The 19934-nt window shown below is 38.6% G+C and overlaps 3 protein-coding genes across 10 annotated transcripts in view; 1 reads left to right on the plus strand and 2 right to left on the minus strand.

The window, feature by feature from the left end:
• LOC137887890 (uncharacterized) lies at nt 1-4990 on the plus strand. Its single transcript, XM_068731129.1, has 3 exons — nt 1-231; nt 741-880; nt 1015-4990. Exons 1-3 carry the CDS (start codon nt 226-228, stop codon nt 3851-3853), a joined length of 2985 nt encoding a protein of 994 aa, XP_068587230.1. The 5' UTR covers nt 1-225; the 3' UTR covers nt 3854-4990.
• LOC137887892 (membrane-spanning 4-domains subfamily A member 4D-like) lies at nt 4853-15975 on the minus strand. Of its 3 annotated transcripts, XM_068731137.1 has the most exons (8): nt 11731-12028; nt 11511-11630; nt 8606-8740; nt 8287-8403; nt 7768-7824; nt 7358-7510; nt 6334-6447; nt 4853-6172 (listed from the first exon to the last, which is right to left on the minus strand). In XM_068731137.1, the coding sequence occupies exons 3-8, from the start codon at nt 8726-8728 to the stop codon at nt 6125-6127; spliced, it is 612 nt and encodes a 203-aa protein (XP_068587238.1). In that variant the 5' UTR covers nt 8729-8740; nt 11511-11630; nt 11731-12028; the 3' UTR covers nt 4853-6124. The 3 variants fall into 3 exon arrangements, with proteins under 3 accessions (XP_068587238.1, XP_068587239.1, XP_068587237.1); XM_068731138.1 differs by lacking the exons at nt 11511-11630; nt 11731-12028 and adding an exon at nt 15894-15975; XM_068731136.1 differs by lacking the exon at nt 11511-11630 and having other exon boundaries at nt 11731-12027.
• The window catches only part of lpin1a (lipin 1a), a 23685-nt gene continuing 16578 nt past the window's right edge, over nt 12828-19934 (minus strand). For all 6 annotated transcript variants that reach the window (XM_068731134.1, XM_068731133.1, XM_068731131.1 and 3 more), the window contains 9 exons: nt 19498-19590; nt 19234-19298; nt 18954-19092; nt 18540-18688; nt 18246-18332; nt 16974-17126; nt 16453-16567; nt 16241-16344; nt 12828-16113 (listed from right to left, as the gene is read on the minus strand). In XM_068731134.1, coding sequence (XP_068587235.1) covers nt 15942-16113; nt 16241-16344; nt 16453-16567; nt 16974-17126; nt 18246-18332; nt 18540-18688; nt 18954-19092; nt 19234-19298; nt 19498-19590 — 1077 coding nt within the window. In that variant the 3' untranslated portion in view covers nt 12828-15941. The remainder of the gene's footprint in view (nt 16114-16240; nt 16345-16452; nt 16568-16973; nt 17127-18245; nt 18333-18539; nt 18689-18953; nt 19093-19233; nt 19299-19497; nt 19591-19934) is intronic.

Here is a 19934-nt window from a genome sequence, read left to right on the forward strand (position 1 = left end):
GACGTTCGACGTCAGTGCCCCTTATAAGCACCTGTCGCTCCGCATCATGCCAAGCTCCCACTACGAAAAGCGTGTGATTGTTTTCCGAATGAGACAGTGTGCATAGATAGCAGACTGGGACTATATAGCCTCCTGGTTCTTTTCTTCATTCAACTGCAAGTAAGACCTGTTGGGACGCTGCACACTACAGGATAGTGGGGTTTGTTGCTCCTCTGCCTATATAATATGGAGGTAAGAGAACATTTATTTATACCTGATGTACATGTTCAAGCAGTCTGTATTACTGTAATGACTACTCTGACTTACACAGAAAGGTTAAAATAATCAAGTAACAGCTTGCTCATCATTGGTGTTGTTTTTTTTGTTTTATTGTAATAAGTTATTTAGGCTGATTGTAAACATTTATTGTCAATTATACATATTGAAAGTATACATTTATTATCTTGCTGATGTGCTTAAACTACAAAGTAGTTTTAGAAAATTGGTAAACCGTGACATTGAATGTTTCTAATAATAAGGTCAAATGGTTTTAATCAGTACATTGCCTTGAAAAGTCTGTACACCTGTTAAAGCTTTGAGTGGCAAGTCGGGGTTAAGACAGACTGTAAAGCTGTCGGAGAAAATACTAAAATCTGTTCAACCTTACAACACAGAAAAGACTGGAGTTTATCTGACCATGGTTTTGTTTAATCTTGTCATCTAAGCAGCAATATCCAATGACTGAAATCTGCACTCTTTAGGTGGAACCCAGTGCCCAGGAAGTTAGTAGCCATGCAGTATCGCTGTTGGCAAGTCTGAACCTTCAAAGAGAACTAGCTCAGTTCTGTGACTGCGTGGTCAGACAGAGACAGAACCCTGGTCAACTCCACCCTGCACACAGGTGAGCAACATGAGCAACAACCAGTGCATATTGGCATAATGTTAAAACAAATTGTATATTGGCAGTTTTATGTCTTACATGAAGTTAATGATTTTATGCAACATCTCATATCAAGTTGCTCTTTCCTCCCCCAGGTGTGTCCTGGCAGCTTCTAGTCCAGTGTTGGCATCTATCTTGTCCTCTACTGGTGCCCTGGTGGAACTGCAGGCTCCATGTCTGTCTGACGCTGTACTGGCACTTCTTTTGAATTACATGTACACAGGGGCTTTGCCATACAGTAGCAACCAGCACCAGTATTACAGTCTGCTCACTGCCGCCAGCTACCTGCAGATGGATGAACTGCAGGTGGCTCTGAGGGCCTGGCGACAGACTGAGGGAAAAGTTACAGATAATACAAATGGTTCATCTGGAGCTGAGAATCGGCCTTATGAAGACATTCACAATACTTATAGTAAAACTGTGAACAGTTTTAGTATGTATCTGCCCTTATCAGTGCGTAGAGAAGATCATCAATATTCAGCCAATGCTGACACATGTGATGACATAGATTCATGTAGATCTAGCAGTAAAAGTGATGCAAACAAAAAAAATGCAAGCTCTTCAAGCAATGCAAGCAGCTGTTGTAGTATATCTGAAAGTAGTGTAAATACAGGCAACTGCAGACAAGTAACTTATCTGACACCTCAGGATTTGATTCAAAATATCCCTTGCATCGCTGAGGTGCATGGGGTATCTGGAGTGAACAAAGAGGTGCCAAAGGATCTGTTACATTCAGCTCATTCAGATTCAGCTGGCACAGAGGAGGAGTTAGAGAAGACAGTTGAGGACAGGAGGAGATTGTTTTTAATTTGCTCTGCTGAGGTGCAAGAGGAAGAGATGAGCAGAGCAGAGAAGAAGCAGCGGCTGTGTTTAACAGAGAAAAGTAAAGCAGAGGAGAAGCAAACTAACAGAAACGATGAAGACAAAACTCTATTTCATCATCTCTCGATCTCCCACTTTAAGGACAATGTTTCGCCCTCACAGTGCTCCTCCTCCTCCTCTTACACATCACCACATCAGTGCTCTGGGGCAGTGCCTGTCATACGTCACAGCAGTAGAGCAGCTATGCTTCAGCTGGCAGAAGTGTCAACAATTCCTCATCCTTACCATCCAGTATCCCAGGCCTCAGACAGCTCCAGCAGGGCCCCTGACTCACGACCGGGAAGCACAGATAGTGATAGCATTGTTGAAGGTGTTACCACTACACACAAAAATCTTCATGGGGAACAGAATCAGGATTACAGAAACAATAAGGACCATATTGGGACACAGATTTGGGATTACAATCATAGTTCAGAGCAAACTGACATCCTAAAACAGGATTACAACAGCAGCAATAAAGATAATTTGATAGGACAGAATGATGAACATATGAGCAATGCTCACATTACAGATAATAATGATCGCCATTCTCATTGTGATTCATTTCAGAGTAAGAATCACACAAAACATTTTAGGGATGATTCACTGCCGCAGAATAAGGATTGGTGCAATTTCACCAGGGGGTTGCAATATAAAACTGATCTAAGTTTTGATGATTTCTCCTCCAAACATCGGCGACTGGATTATTCTGATTGCCACAATGTCCTGATGACAAGTGTAGCAGAGGATCAGTTAATTCGCTCACAAGATCTAAGAGCTGCAGTTCCACCTCCTGTACAGAACTCAGACATGGGAAGTGACTTGCACTCTGAAGATTTGTGTTCAGAGGGAGAAGCAAAAGAAGAACACAGTAACTCAAGGTGTCCAGCTGAAACAGATAGACAGGACAGCCACTGTACCATCTATGGACTCAAGACTGATTGGTACCCAAACTTGCAGAGAGCTGAAACAAGCAAAAAAGATGGTGCCTCTAGCCAGCATGAACACAACAGAGACCCAGCTATGACAAACAACAGACACAGTGTTGATTTGTGTCAGCCTGTCTCCCCCACACCAGAATCATGTTTTGATGCCACCGGTGGCGTCTCTGGCTTTAAACAGCACACATCTGTGAAACTTGAAAATAATTCAGGCATTGAGATCACAGAGCCACACCTAACTTTTACCATGTCTGTGGACCACAATATGTCTGACTCTACGTGTAGTGTTGGGCCGTCCTACCGAGGACAGCTTCAATATCACTACCTACCACAGGAGGCAACACACTTATCACACAGATACTCTGGAAGCAAACACTCCCACCCTAGCCACCCTGATCATTCAGACCAGTCCAATGTTAAGGAGGAGGTTGGTACCTTTGCCAGACCAGGTTACAGCCCTCTAAGGCAACACTTTTCTACAGGGTCTAGAGACCAGGTTCTACTGCTGGACATTAGTGCCAAACCTACTGAGCTGCTAGTTGCTAATGCATTCAGCCAAAGGGAAACATTTGGAAATGGATTTGGGAATAATGATAAAGAGCCCTGGAATGAAGTAACATCTGCAGCAGGGGTTGACACCAAATATTGGGTTGGAAAAACAAATGTTGAAGAAGGAAAATCTGTTGGTACAGACCAAAGCAGGCCAGGAGCTGAAGTTATACATAAAGTTGGGGTTGTGGAGGAGATTTCCAACCCTAAAGACGTTGAGAACCAGGCCACTACCATGACAGTCTGTTCACCTCCTAGTGTGCCAGACTCTGTACAAGCCTCCGTGTCATCTACCTTGTCTGCCTGCATACCTTCTTCCCTGTCAGCCAGTATGCCAACAAATGTATCAGCTCATCTGTCAAACCCTGTTCAACACTCTTTCCAGTGCTCTCTGTGCAACCGGTCCTTCAGCCAGCGAGGCTCTCTGAATAGACATGTGCGGAGCCACCTTGGCGTACGGCCCTTCTCCTGCCCCCGCTGCCCGATGACCTTTTCACGCCAGTACCGTGTCACAGAGCACATGCGTGTTCACCAGCGCTGTGTTCTCAGGAGTGACTTTCAACCTGCTTCTTCTAAATTATGAGTAAAAAGGGAAACAGGCAAAAAAGGTATATGAATAAATTATTGAAAGCATATATAATCAATATATTGATCTTAACCGCATAGAACCACAGATGATTATCACTGGATGCTTCCTCTTCTGCTGCACCCAAGTGGCCAAAAAAAATCTTTATCAGCTGGAAGTGTAAATTGTTTGCTAAAAAGTTAGCCATATAATATATATACATAAAAGGTGGTGATATATGAGCTTTGTATTCACGGCTTGTTTTTGCGGGCCTATCGTGACCAAACAATCTGTTAAAAATGGTGCATTTCTGAATGTACAGAATTTTCATTCCTTTATCCATGCATGTTGATTTTTCCTTTGTTCATGGTATACTATATAGTGTGTATAGATATTCAAATTAGAGATTAATTACAGCTGCTCATATATCATTTTGTCTGATTTCTGTTTATGATAAGTTGAGATGAATAATGTTTTAGATCTTTTTGTTTCACAACAACACTTTAAAATAATATAAATCTGATTGTTTTTGGTTTCTTCGAACACAATCTGAACCCACTGCAACATAATAAACTTCATATGTGTTTGTATGTTTGATTTTTGTTATTCTGTATTCAAAGTGAAAATCTAAAATATTTAACTTTCTGATGTTATGACAGATGTTAAAAAACTCCTGACCTTTTTAAGACAGACTCATTTTAAGTGGAGGCCTGTCTTCTCTTTTTTTTGGTATATTAATCAAAATATAACCTAAGATGTTTTTTGCCAACTTATGGGGACAGTTCAACAGGAAGAGTACAGACATGCCATGACTTGAATAACATCATACTCCCTCATATCACAACATGTATTAGTGCTATGTTTCACATGCTGTCCTCTTTAAGTGAGCACTGTGCGCTTGGTGTCATGGTGTTTGTACTTGGTGTTGCTGCTGAAACACGAGCTGACATGGTAAAAAAAAATGTCAAGGCCAGCCAAGCTTCTTTTGTAAGGGACAAGAAGGTGGACAGGATCATATCATTCTATATTCAACACTTTTAATTGAAAACATAGAACAGTTTACAAGAGGTGACAAGTTTATGGGTGAGTTGTTGACATTAGATTTTCATGTTCGGATGTTCCCACTCTGTTGGTTAAATAAAAATATACTCTCTCTCTCTCTCTCTCTCTCTAATCTTAAATGTTTAAGAATTAACATGGCTGCGTGTTTCCATTGGTGACAATGCAGTTCTATTAATACCAACCATCAATAAATAATAAGTAGTTGTGTCTGCGGTTATAAAAACAAATAACTATAATGAAAAATAATATAATAATTCTTACTCATGAAAGCAAAAGTTTGTAACTTTTCTGGGGTTATAAGTGGTAATAAGTATTTAATGGTTAATAATGGATTTGTATAAATAATTCTGCAGTCATGTTGAATTCTGTTTCAGATTTTCTGCAACACTTTTCCAAAAGGTTAGAGGTCAAACAGTTGCCCAATCCGACTGTATTTCCATTAACTATTCACTACTAGAAATGCTGAAAAATATTGTATGAGTGGGGAGTGATTCTGAGGTCTGGAACCAAGGTGGTCAAACAGTCCGTTGGAGTGTTTTTCCTTGTGAATTAAAGATAAAAACACAAATAATGCCATCCTTGCGAAGGAGGACAGCCTCATAACCCAAAGGTTTTTCTTATTAATGACATGTGACTCATCAAGCATTAGTACATGATCTATAACCATTTATAAAGCCATTGGTTACAGCTTCAGGGTGTTTTATTAAACGTGGTACCTTACTGTAACAAGAGCACCAGCAAGCTTATCTCAATTTAAGTCTGCTCTTGACTAATTTGAGTCTTTTTGAGAAATTAAAACAGCCCATACAAGTTTTCTTCAACTATCTCAGAGAGAGATAGGTTTCACCCAGACCTTTATCCTGTCCTGTAGTCTTGTAAACAGCATGTGCTGACAGGTCATCCACTGCCAGACTACAGAGTAAGTAGCTGTAAATTGCCTATGCAGTGGTAAAAGTTCAATGCTATCATCCTGTCAAGTCTTGTGGCAAATGTTCAAAAGAGGGAAATATAGTGCTCACAAGATGGTGGAAGTAGTAATAGATCACATAAACACCACAAGGCAATATATATACCTACATATTATCTGTATTGCATTGTATGCAACAAACAACAAATGGAATCACATATCCTGTTATTCCCACAAAGAGAAACTTGTCTGTCTTTGTATGCTTCATGTTTCTCCTCTAAGCTCAATTTATGGCACTTCAGACCTTCCTCTTGTGCTCGTTATTCCACTGCTGTTTCATCTGGCGTAGTAGTCATCACTATAATGGCCTAAAGAGAAGCGTAAGAGAACACGAATGCTTGATTTAACTGGTTCTTACTTATGTTGCAATTTTGTTTAAGCTTAGCAAATATGGTGAGCGTGAGTGGGACATGCACAGTTCTTAGCACAGGCTGTAATGCGTATGTAAGTCGTTTTATGTCTTTTTTACCTGGCTCTTTGTGGAACGCAGGGCAGCCACAGCCAGACATGCCATTACAATGAAAATAATGGCACCCACAACACTGTAGACCAGGAAGATCACTTCCACGGACGTTACCATTTCCTGGACAAACATGTACACACATGACAAACAGATAAAGAAATACACATGATATCCATTCCATTGACCGAATTGAAATGTATTACACTGTAAGATGGTTATACGTTTTTGGCCATAAAGTATGGAGACCCAGAGTGTTCATTATTAAGCACATGATAATAACTTTTTTTTCTGCTTTTTTATTTTTCCAAAATTCTTTATTTAAAATAATTTAGTTCATATTTCATAATGCAGCTTTTAATCACAATGTCTTTACCTGTCAATCAAGACAAACAGGGTAGAACCGGTTCAATAACTGACTCTGTGTAAGACTCTTTGATGAGAGTTCATATCCTAAAATAAAACAGTCAGGAAATTCATATTATCTTTTATTTTTTTAATGTCTTATTTATTTAAATGATAAATTATACCCATAAATATTATAAATAATAGTAAATAAATAATATATAAATGATTAATATCCAACACATTTTGGTCTCTCTTAATATTGATGCAGTTAATAAATAATTGAGATACTGATGTGATACCAAATCTGGATGCAAATTAGGCCACTGTAAGGAAAATAATTAAAACAATATTAAATATGTTTATTTGTGGAACAGCAAGTTGAACTGCTTAGTGCTGTAGATGTGTACTATTTTGTATAATAAGGGCTACGACCCAACAATAAATCAAACATTTAAAACGTATTGTATTAAGTAAAAGTTCTTAAAAGCTTTTTGGGTGAAGGTTTCATTTGATACCAAGATACACAAAATGCGTGTTGTTTGTAAGTTTTCAATATCAAACAATAAAGCATTCATTCAACACAGAAATGTAAAAGCTAAAACTGGTTTTAGATTTGTGTCAATATAATAATGGGCACCACCACCAACACAAAATATCACAAATAATGATTGAAAAAAAGAATCACCTCATATGACCAATCTGGACCATGAGTGAAATTGTCTTCAATGTATTCATAGTCCCTGTAGTAGCTGTGGTGAACAGTGTTGGGCAAGATGTGCATTAAAGTCCAACATGCCCCCAGTGTGGTGACTATACTCAGAGCCAACGATATGGTTACCTACAAGTAGACACAAATGGAGGGAGATGAAGGAGAAACAGACAGAAACATGGACAACATGGAGAGCCCTACAAAAGCCCGAAAATCAATGAATTCAATTGGTAATTAAAAAGAAAAAAAATAACATTAGAGACAAATTATTATTCCAAGCATTATTTGTATTTTATACAAACCATATCTGGAGGGGATATTCCGCTCCTGGTCCTCTAAATAAATGACATGATAAGAATGATGATTAAAATGACAATAGAGCTTACTGTTTTCTTGGTCGGGTTGTGCTCTGTCAGAATATATAGAATCCCACAAAAGATGAACTACAAAGAAGAGGAAAAAGGACGTTTTATTATATATCCCTTGAATGTTTTGGAATACCACAGCGCTGCACAATATTGTAATTACTAAACAAGATAGCAAAAAAACAGCCAATTGCTTGGGCCATGTATAGATGGTAACCCATTAATTGCAAAAACTTGGCTAGGTCAATGCCTAAACTTAACCATTCAAGGTAAATGCCTAACCATAACCATCTCAAGAGAGTTTCACACATTGTGGGGGGGGGGGAGTTTCACACATTGTAGGGGTCGTACCATCTAGATACGACCTATTGTTTGGGGTTTAACTTCTGAAGTAAGTTAGAATTGCCATAAGCCCATGATCAAATTCTGTAAACATTTTGGTTATTGGTGGTTTCTTATTTCTGTAATTTGGCTGTTTATTAAATGTTGAATCCATAAGCTGCTGTGATCCCCTGATTATTCTCTTGTTGTGCTACCAACCAGTGTTCCAAGCAAGAAGCCAGGCGGGACCGTTGTCGATATAAATTGAACAGAGTTGTCTGGCATGATTGCGATGGAAAGGATGAAGAAAGATGAGCCCAGGACCAGTGCAATGATCTAATAGAAAATCAAAAAGAACTTCAAGCATGACCTCTCCACCTCTGTAAAAATAGAATTATTAGATATGACTGTCAAATATGTGACCTCGGAAATTATGCTGGTAAATTATAATCAATAAGTGTTTGAAAACAGTAATTTGAGCATTGGTGTGTGTGTGTGTATGTGTGTGTGTGTGTTTGTGTCTGTGTGTGTGTCTCACGCCAATAATCTTGGGTTGCCCTTTAATGAAGCGGTGTAAAGGTTTGCTGCCCCCCACTGTGGTGCCTTGAAGATTTGCATTATTTCCACCTGAGTCACTTGCACAGTAGAGATCAGCAGACATCTTGTGGACAAACTGTCACAGAAAAGAAATAGATTGAAAATATTAGTATGTTTGACATAAGCATGGGTCGGCAAACTTTGTGATATTGAGTGCAATTAAAATGTTCTTGTTAATCAGTTTGCCATATAAATATTGAGGTTAACGTTAAGTTTAATAATGACACTTAGTAAACAATGTGATCTCTAATAAATCTTTACTTTTATTTGGAATTAAAACGTCATAGAAATGTATTGCATATAATTCATACATTTGACAAAAAGCCGTTAAAAAGTCATAGTATAATATGCCATAGAATATTATCAAAAATTAAGTCATAGTATAGTATGCCTTAACAAATGTCATAGAAATGGAATAGTATAGTATGTCACAAAAGAATGAATAGAAAGTAATAGTATATTACTTCCCCGATCCCTTCCCCTCTTCTTCAGCCTATTGCGACTGAACTCCTTCCTTTCCTCACCCACCTCATCAACACATCTCTTGTTTCAGGATGCTTTCCCACGGCCTTCAAGACCGCCAGAGTCACCCCCCTTCTGAAGAAACCATCACTTGACCCCTCTGATGTCAAGAACTTCAGACCGGTTTCTCTTCTACCCTTTCTATCCAAAACACTTGATCTTTAACCAACTGTCTTCCTATCTCCACCAAAACAGCCTTTCGGACCCCCACCAGTCCGGGTTCAAAGTGGGTCACTCGACAGAGACGGCCCTCCTTGCGGTGACAGAGTCGCTTCACGCCGCGAGAGCTAACTCTCTCTCCTCTGTCCTGATTCTCCTGGACTTGTCTGCGGCGTTTGACACTGTGAACCATCAAATCCTCCTCTCATTCCTCGAGGGGATGGGCGTCTCAGGCTCTGCACTCTCCCTGTTTGCATCCTACCTGACGGGTCGATCCTACCAGGTGACCTGGAGGGGGGCCGTGTCGGAACCACGCATGCTGACTACGGGGGTTCCGCAAGGGTCAGTCCTGGGCCCCCTTCTCTTCTCGCTCTACACAACATCTCTGGGTTCTGTTATTCGCTCGCATGACTTCTCCTACCATTGTTATGCCGATGACACCCAGCTGGTCTTGTCATTTCCCCCCGGTGACACCCAAGTGGAGATGCGCATCGCTGCGTGTTTGGCTGACATCTCGAAGTGGATGACGACACACCACCTCAAGCTCAACCTAGACAAAACTGAGCTACTGTTCCTCCCGGGGAAGGGTTGCCCGCACCGGGACCTGTCCATCACCATTGATGATACCGTGGTGACGCCAACTCGGACTGCGAGGAACCTGGGTGTGACCCTGGATGACTAACTGTCATTCTCGGCAAACATTTCATCCGTTACACGCTCCTGCAGATTCCTGCTCTACAACATCAGGAGGATTCGTCCCTTCCTGACTGACGAGACGGCGCAGGTTCTCATCCAGGCTCTTGTCATCTCCCGCCTGGACTACTGCAACTCTCTACTCGCCGGAGCCCCGGCGTCGGCCATCAGACCTCTGGAGCTTGTCCAGAAAGCCGCAGCTTGCCTGGTGTTCAATCGCCCCAAGTTCTCCCACACAACTTCCTTTCTCCGTTCTCTACACTGGCTACCTGTAAGAGCTCGCATCCAGTTTAAGACTCTGGTGCTAGCCTACAGGGCAGTGAAAGGAACAGCTCCTTCCTATCTCCAGGCCATGGTCAAGCCTTACACCCCCGCCCGACCACTTCGCTCTGCTGCCTCGGGGCGATTGGTTGCCCCGTCGCTCAGAGGTCCTGGCGGCCGATCGACCCGGTCACGGCTATTTTCTGTCCTGGCCCCACAGTGGTGGAATGAACTTCCCACTGAGGGACAGCGGAGTCGCTGCCCATCTTTCGGCGCAGGCTGAAAACCCACCTCTTCAGGAAGTGCTACCCTGAGCCTTCCACTTAGCACTTATTGTTTTCATACTAGCTTGTTGCACTTATTGTATTCGTATTACTTATAGCACTAACTGTTTTTCTTGTTTCTGCCCTGTACTTTGGCTCTGAGTTATGCTCTGCTTCATGCTCTTAGATGCTTGTTTGGAAAAGGAAATGTACTTATGACTTCTGGTGACTAGTAGTTCTTTTGATTACCAATGTTGAATGCACTTATTGTAAGTCGCTTTGGATAAAAGCGTCTGCTAAATGACTGTAATGTAATGTAATATCTCACACTATGTCAAAAATAAAGTTGTACTATAGTATGTCACAAAAATAGTAATAAAAGTAAAAGTAATAGTATAGTGTCGTAAAAATGTCATAAAAGTCAGTGTTGAAAAGTGTGAAAGTGAAAAAATATTTTTTTTTCTTTACGCTTAAATGTTCTACAAAAAAGTCAAAGTCAATATATTTTTGTGTAATACATTTTACATTCATGTTAACTTAAAAGAAGTACTCACATATGTTATGAATTTAAAAAGCCATTCAACAACACTGCCTCAACGAAGCTCTGACAGCTGGCCAATGGCTGAACGACTTGTGCGATATGTAAATATTTGACATGTTTAACATAACTTTAAAAAAAACCCTGTTCAATTGTAATTGTCCAGTAGGCAACAAGATATCCATTTATCTTAGAACAAGTACAATGTCCACAAATATAGTTTAAGCATGTCAAAAACACCAACGGAGTCACAGATAAAGACAGTGCAAAACAAGCTATTTTAACTGGAAAATGTTTCGGACTGTAGCGGTGTGTCTGTATGTCGGCCATGTCTCCAACATGTCGGACTAATCCTGATGTTGACGCCAAAAAAGTTTATATTCATGTAGACGACTCAGTAAATAACTTACCACACATTGGTCACAAAGGAAAACCGTTTTTCCTCCACTAAACTGAAGTTGCAGATTAAAAAGTTGTGATGTAAGTAATAGGCGACGATGGGAATTCCAACTGATGTATTACATAATAGCCTAATGCAACGTGGAAAAGAGTTTAATTTAACTGTTAAGTGTCATATCTCAAGCAAACCTTTTACAAACAAAAGCGGTGAGAACAGAAAGAAATCCAGACCTTGTGTAGTCCTGTGGTCGGTGTTGAAGCTCAGTATTAACTCTTGTAAAGACTCACATTATGTTCACATCTGGAGCACCGTGAAGATTGGGCATAGGGAAAGATCGGTTCATTTTGAACACAACCAGTACTCTGTATATATGCTTGTTGAAAAGGGTTAACTAATTGTTCAATGGCTTAGCTTGATATTATTGTACAACATTTTATTCATTCTTTGTTTTGTAGATTACTAGATTAACTTCCTTTATCGACATGTACTGTGATGAAGGACATCATTGAAGAATGTAAAATCTGACAGTTAGTCATTGTTCTGGCCGAGTGATTTGCTGCAAGGGAGTGAAGTGATGACTTTCCTCTCAGCGAATGAAACTGAAAATTACGAATCACTCTGCAGATCAGTATTTAAGTGAGTACATACTTCCTAAAGCCTATAGAGGTCTTTCTCACTTAAATGTAAACATATGTCATTCTTCATTTCCTGAAACTACTGATGCTGTATATTTCCTTGGGAGTGCAGTCTCTGTGAAATAGAACACTTTTGTGTCAGTCGAAGCTGTCTCTTTACATTTACTTTTAGACACAACCCAAAATTATTTGTAATGCATATGTCGTAGTTAACAGTTAATAGCATCCAGTGCTACATTATGCATAATAGACATCACAAGAAACACTGCTAATTATTGTGTGCCTCTTCTATAGAAACAAAGAATCAACAACATGAGCAACTCTTGGTTTTCCAGTTCAAAATGGTCGACTCCTAAAAGAGGGCCATATTTTTCTTTACTCATGTGCGTGTGTGGTGGGGTAACTCTATTCTCATGGGGTCATGAGGGGCCAGAGCTGGAATGGAGTAGAAGTAGAAGGATGTCATGAAATAGTTTGAGAGAAAAAAAAAGGAAGAGAGACGAGGTTTCCTGTAATTGGACACAGCTGTGTGCCTTTGTGTTTCTCAACCCAATTTTTTTAAGTAAAAAATTTACATTCAAAATTGTACATAAATAAAACTACACAATCATTAGAAACAAAGCTTAAAATGTAACAAAAGTAAAATATATTCATTATGTAGAGTGGACGAGTAAAACAAAGTAGCAATCACCTTTGAGTTTATTTAAAAAATGTTTCCATTGTAGAGATTTATTCAAACTATATTGTTAACAATATCTTGCACTGCACATTGCTTGATAGGCTGCTTCATAGTGCATCATCTTTACGCGGGACAGAAAACTGGATCAAGATCCATGTCAACACAGAGACAGACTGCATAACTGGTCAAGAGTTTCTAAAGATCTTTCACAGAAAGAATCAGGTTATAATCATAAAACAGATGATTTAATTTAAATATTTGGAAATCATTGGGTTCATTAAGAAGAAAAATCTCTGACTTTTGACTTCCATATTTTATCACACAAGTAGGAGATCTTTATACTGTAATTAAAAGACTACAAGGCAGAAGGTTTTTTCGAGTGTAGACAGTGACCTCACACAGATCAGTGTGTTTTTGGCTAAAATAATGACAAGGTAACATGTCTTTGCATGTTTGACATACTGAAAACAATACTAAAGCAATGCACTTCCCTGCAAAGATCAGGTGACATGACAGTGATCATTATATCTACATAATTATGCATCGTAGCTTCACATCAGCATGCGCCCTCTGCATCTTTCTCTTTTACACAATTTACACTGGTCTACCCAAAGGCATGTGCACATCAACAGGTTAATTCCTCATTAGTTTTCTTTTAGCTAAAGTAAATCACAGTACAGCATCAGACATATCTATCCTATACACAAAAAGTGTTTAGCAGTACAACAGACTCAGTCACTGTCAGGCGGCTCCTCTGTTATCAGCATTCTGGCATTTTGATCTCACTTTTTTTCCAATATAGGACAAATTAGTATCAGACTACAAATATCCATTTGAAATTCTGACTAAAATTTGGGGAATTATTTTTAGATTATTTTTTTTTCTTTATCATATTCAGATGATTTAAAATCTTAAACGAAGTTGCAACATCATCTTTTTTCCTTTTCTTGACGCTGTCTGGCATTCATAGCTGCATTTTCTATAATACAATATTTTGCTTTAGTGCTCACATGCTGAAATGGGAGGTGGCTGGTTTAAAAACAAATTCACAGGAAAGCATAAAATGGCTGCAAGTGCATTTGAATGAGCACCGTAAGTATTTTAGACAATATATCAGCTCTCAAATGATTAACAGTTTTTTTTTTGTTTAAAGTTCTCTTCATATGGACTTTTCAAAAAATGACTGTTAATCATTATTTACAGTGGTTTCCCCCAATTTTAAGTTAGATATTTGTTAAGTTATTTGATAAAAAAATAAACAGACAGGCTTCCATCTCACATAAATGCAATGCATTAGATGTTATTTGATCAATGAATGAAAACATAAACATTTGATAACAAATGAAAAAAATATGTACAAATGACAAAAATAGATGAGTTTGTGAAAATAAAAACTTACAGTGTTTGAATATACTGCATTCATACTGCTCAATTACATGACAGATTAGTACTAAACATAAAAGTATACTGATCTGAGTAGTATCAACTCTACAAAACTGAAAAAAATATAACCATAGTCCTGTATGGGCTTCCATAGTAATTGCATTGACGAGCATTAGCCATTATACATAATTATATGTAATAACATACACTCTTTATATTCTACATTCTAGCATTTCACTGGAGTTAACTTATTTGCATGTATAAAACAGACAGAAAGAACACAGACTAAAGTTATTTGCATTGCCCTGCATTCATCTTGTGTATTGTCACTAAACACGAGAAAATGTGCCAGAGCCACATCTTTCACAGTAGCACGGTCAGAAGACCACACACATTTAGCTGGACCTGCAAAGGAGTTTGGCACAGAAAGATGATTGGATACACTATCTGTGCTATTTTTGCATGTTCTGGATGGCTTTAATGTAATGTAATGTTATGTTATGTGTTGTTTATGAAGCAAAGTGGTGTGCTGTATTTATTGCACTTGAGGTCAGAAAAGATTACTACAGCTACATACCTGGACCAGGTAAAACCAAGATTCTCACTTTTACTATTTGGTGAATATATTGCATATGATGAGCAAAATTGACAGTATTCTTACTTAAACAAAGTACAAAAACGAGTGATGCACCAACAGGGTTTGAGATTCGAAAAGCTTAATTGTAAATGTATTTTACATTTTATTATCAATTGTGGAAGGCAGTTGTGCCGGTAATCAGGGAGTGCTAGAATGTGTGTAGAATCTCTGTGGGGTACAGGAGAATGTCTGCTAAATTATTTCTTATCTAATTCACATGGTGAGTCCTTACATTTTAGTAGACTTCAACTAATGCTTAGGTCAACTTAGCACAGTTATTTATTTTAAAATACATATATACATATATTTTACATACAATTTAAAAAAAAAAATGTTATCAGGTGATACGAGAAAGGATGACCCAATATTGATAGCAGACTATGCAAGTCCTATTGGTGCAAAATAATAATATTAATAATAATTTTCACCATTTCACAAACATTAAGTTTATGTGTTTGTGTGTTTTTCTATCCACCATTGCAAATGAAGAGTGGTGTGGGACGATGGAGAGGATAGGAACCAGATAAAAGGAATCTCTTAGGAAGCTGAAAAACATACAGTGAGGGATAGTTTAGTTATGTTTTGCAATGTTGTGCATTGTCTATAGAATGCCTTTACAAGATTTCCGTAGGTGTATGTGTATGTGTTTGTGCGTGTGTCTGTGAGTCAGTGCACTTTAAAATGTGTGATGTGTGAGTCTTTGACTCTGTTGACCACTCCTTAGGCAAAACCGTCATGTTAGCCTCACTCACAAGCAAAGGTTGAAATTCAGCAGCAATTCTTTGTTCTTTCCTCTATAAAAAAAAAACTCAGTCTTATTTGTAATGAACCCTTAAGTCTGCTTGTGTTCTCTCTGTTCATTGATGGCAAGGTTGTTTGTCTGTGTGGGATATTGAAAACACATTAATTTACTCTGAATCAGTAGTCTTTGATCCTTGTGCGAGCAGGGGTTCATTCATTTATCAGAAGTTCTTGGATAGGTTTTTGATTCTAAAATACCCAACACCTTCACTCTGAATCTGGGCTGCCGACTTCACGATGAATCACGAAACCACTGACCACAGTCTTGTACGCAGCATCCTCTATGATGAATTTGATGGGGTTTTCTCAGCTTGTCTCAAGTGGCTGTGGGTCTTCTTCTTCCAGGTTGGTGCCATCAGGAAGTTGTTCGCTCCAGTAGTTGACCTGGTCGAAAGTGTCAGAGCACGGGACGTCTGCTTCCTCATCTTGAGCTAGGACCGGGAAGTCATGGTCAACCATCTCGCACAGACGCCCAAAGCTGAGTGGGAGACACAGAGATGTTCACAGCCTTTAAGCATAATTCAGACGTCAAACATCTGCACACATGTGTGTCCAGAGTCAGATCACATGGATGTAAATCAAATGAAACAGACAATACAGCTTACGAGGAGATATTGGTTTTGGCATGCTCCTGTATCAGCTCTCCCTTGGGGTTGACAGTGAAAATCCTGTTCAGAGGAACGCCCACCTCCTTATAGGAATATACATCCTGAAATCACAGATAAACAAACAATCAGCATCACTACCAAAAGTAAGAAGTACCAACAGGATACAGAGAAAGTACATGCTTGTGTCTGTTCATGTGCAGCAGTCTCACCGTAGCTCTGTTGCCAAAAGCAGCGTAGAAAGGTTCAGTGTTGGGGTAGAACAGCTGCTTTATGTCTGTGAGACACTCAATCTTAAACTTCTCTGGTTTCTTCTCAATCACCTCCCTACACAAACATGGCACGACATCAAACACATTTTTCACCTCCACTGGAAAGACATTTAAGTTTCCCATGCTGTTGGGTTTTGAAAGAGTTAAGTAAAAGCATGAAAATCCCTGAAATGGTAGTTACTATATTGACATGTATATATATATATATATATATATATATATATATATATATATATATATATATATATATATATATATATATAGCTGATTGCTATAACAATATAATAACAACATATTGTGTCATTACTGTGTAGCTGTTCCTGGTAAAAAAATATCATTGATGAATACCAAATTAAAGTAACTTTTACTCAATACTGTGAAATATTTTCAGTTGACTCCAAAGCCATATTCATTCTGACTACTCCAGAGTAGCATTTTTGTAAATGTGGTGTGTATCTGACCTGTGCAAGGCAGAAAAAAGACTGCTGGGACTGAGCAGCACCGGGCCTATTGGCAGCATGGTACCCCTCTCGTTGACCCAGTGCAGGTAGCCTCGTGTCATATCAGCCATGCCAATGGCCCTCGCTGAGCAGTACATGAATTTGTATCCATTCCTGTGACAGAGAGAGACACAAACAAAGAGAGAGCTTATATTGAGCTGTGCATTCAGATTTAAATAAGGAATCATTCAGAAAAAAAGTAAACAATTATTTAAACCAGGGGTAGGCAACCTTAGCAACGCATGCCACAATTGACATGCAGTAAGTTAACCACTGGCACACGAGCAATAAGTGTGCAAGAGAGTTTTTTGATGTTAAGGTGCCCTTTCATCCGCATGCCACATTACCTCTTTCACAGTTATTGGTAGTTTGATTGATTTTTTTTCCCAGAAGCATTTGTCAATAACTTTTTTGTGACATACTATGCTTTATAATGACATACTTATGACTTTTTTATGACATACATTTTCTATGACATTATTTGTGAAAAATTACATGACACATTTTTATGTTATTTTATGGCATACAATGTTATGATTTCATTTTTTATTTTTTTTGCCATTTTTATGGCATACTATACTGTGACATTTTTAGAACTTTATTATGGAACAATATCCTAATACTAAGAATTTTTTTACGACATTTCTGTGATATTTCTGTGACATAATATGCTGTTTTTGCGGAATTTTTTATGTCATACTATTCCATGACATTGATGTTATCTTTATGGCCTTGTTATGACTTGTTATGACATTTAAATGGCATACTATGACTTTTTAAGACATTTTTGTGACATACTATACTATGACATTTGTTTACGACATAGTAGGCCATATTTTAATTATATTTCGATAGCATATGAATTAATTTTTTGTGACATAATGTACTTTGATATTTTTATGAGGATGCTTTATGGTATAATATACTATGACAGTTTTTATGACATACTATGATATGACTATTTAGGACATGTTCTATGGCATAATATAACTTTTAAGACATTTTTGTGAAATACAAAATTATGACTTTATTTACGACATACCTTACTATTACTTTATTTCCTTTATTTTCAGGCATTTTTATAGCATACTTTGAAAAAATAAAAGTCACTTCATATCAAAAAGGTTGCCGACCCCTGAACTTAAGAAATAATATAATAAGATTTAGCTAGATTGCCTTAGCTTTACAAACTGCAGTCTGCCCACTGTGCGCATATTGTAAAGTTGCACTCACTGGCTGACTTTGTGGTAGAGTCGTGCGATGCCCTGGTGGGTCCAGTCTTTACCCAGTGTGGGGAGGATGTGACCCAGGGTGTCTGACCTACAGCGTGACACAAGAGAGGCAACATCACACAATCAATACAGATACACTTATAGAGACAAACCACCATCACCAAATCTGTGTGAAGCCTAACATCTACTGGTGAAAAGTTGAAACTGAATGGCCTTCTGTTCTAGCCTGGTTTGTGAATCTCACATTTGGCCAACAACAGTGACAGCGAGACTACTATATATTGCTTTGCCTTACCTGGTGATGGTACCATCTATATCCGAGATGATTATCTTGTCATCCCAGCTCCAAAGATAAATTGTGCCATGGCAACGACAGGTGCCCTGATACTGAGTGGTCACACTGAACACCACATCATTAGGACCTTCCTTCAGCTGCAGGCTAGCCTATAAACACACACCCAACACAGATTGAAAGAAGAAAGGTCAAAAAGTGTTCGATTCAGAGTTAGGCTCATTTTATTTCATACAACAAAGTATGGGGTATTCCCCGAAAGAAAATCTTAGAATAACGCTCTTCAATTAAAGATTGCATTATCATAGTGTGAAATATGTAATAAGTCGCTACATAGCTTCAAAACTGCCATTAACTGACTTGTCTGCATGTTTTATCCTCATCAAGGTCAATAAAACCAACAGTAGTAATATTTACCAGTTGCTCTGAGGTGAGCCGAAGAGTCTTCTTATAACAGACACTGCCAGAACTCACAAGCAGCTCTGACTGGCAGGATCCTGACACCTGATTGGACGATCTGTGGTCCTCATCACTAGAGGATGACTCATCCTTCATCCTGAAAAATCAACGACAACCAACTTGGTGGAACTTTGAAAACTGATGCAAATGGGGGTGTTGAGAGAGAAATATGGTGATTTAAAGAGGCAAAAAAAAAAAAAGAATTAAAAAAAAAAAAAAAGAAATTGTCGGAAGTTACCCGTTTCCTGAGGGCATAGTGAGAGAGCTCTCTCCACTGTCTCCTCCTGCATCTGTCACTGATTCCTGAAGTGCACAAATGTCAAAGGTCACAAATGGTTTAATCAACTGAAATATTATCGCATGTGTTGATTGAGGCTCCCAGCCTTTGCCTCTCTCATTTCTCTTATCTGACACTCTTCACTGTGTAGATAATAAAGGCTAAAGATAAATTACAGTTCTTATTAAAAAAGCTCACTAATGACGTGTGTACCTCTGCACTTACTGATTTGGAGTCACTGTTCCGGCTCCTCCATGAGAACCACCAGCGTCCTCCTTTCTTTGGCATCTTCTCCTTCATGATGTTCTCCACTGAGGCCTGGAGACAACCATGCACAGACAACTCAAAACTGACTGAAAATGTAACTCAAAACTGATAAAAAAAACTCAAAACAAAGTGAAGCACAAAACACAGATAAACCCATAAACAAATGAAAAGAAAGCGCAAGAAAGTACAAAAGTAAAAATAACAAAGATCATATAAGAAAACCACACACAACTCCAACTAAATCACAAAAAGTGACAATAGATACAGGTGGATTTTTGAATGGCACACAAACAAAGAGAAAAGGTTGCAAAGTAAAACCTGAAAGGAAGGGACTGAAGATTATGAAGAAGTCAAATGGAGAAGTCTATTCTTCCACACCACGAGGAAGAATAGAT

The sequence above is a fragment of the Cebidichthys violaceus genome, unplaced genomic scaffold (genome assembly GCF_023349555.1).
Source record: "Cebidichthys violaceus isolate CVI_PGR_0920_01 unplaced genomic scaffold, fCebVio1.0.p SCAF_5, whole genome shotgun sequence".
In the NCBI taxonomy this organism is placed as follows: domain Eukaryota; kingdom Metazoa; phylum Chordata; class Actinopteri; order Perciformes; family Stichaeidae; genus Cebidichthys; species Cebidichthys violaceus.

Bases quoted from the DNA above. Each gene is read 5' to 3' on its own strand.
- LOC137887892 (XM_068731138.1), bottom strand. From the start codon at position 8,728: ATGTCTGCTGATCTCTACTGTGCAAGTGACTCAGGTGGAAATAATGCA. The intron at 8,404-8,605 runs GTGAGACACACA...ATTTTCTATTAG, and splicing joins GGCAACCCAAGATTATTGGC to ATCATTGCACTGGTCCTGGG. The intron at 6,173-6,333 runs GTAAAAAAGACA...GCTTCTCTTTAG, and splicing joins TGCGTTCCACAAAGAGCCAG to GCCATTATAGTGATGACTAC.
- LOC137887890 (XM_068731129.1), top strand. The intron at 881-1,014 runs GTGAGCAACATG...TTCCTCCCCCAG, and splicing joins CAACTCCACCCTGCACACAG to GTGTGTCCTGGCAGCTTCTA.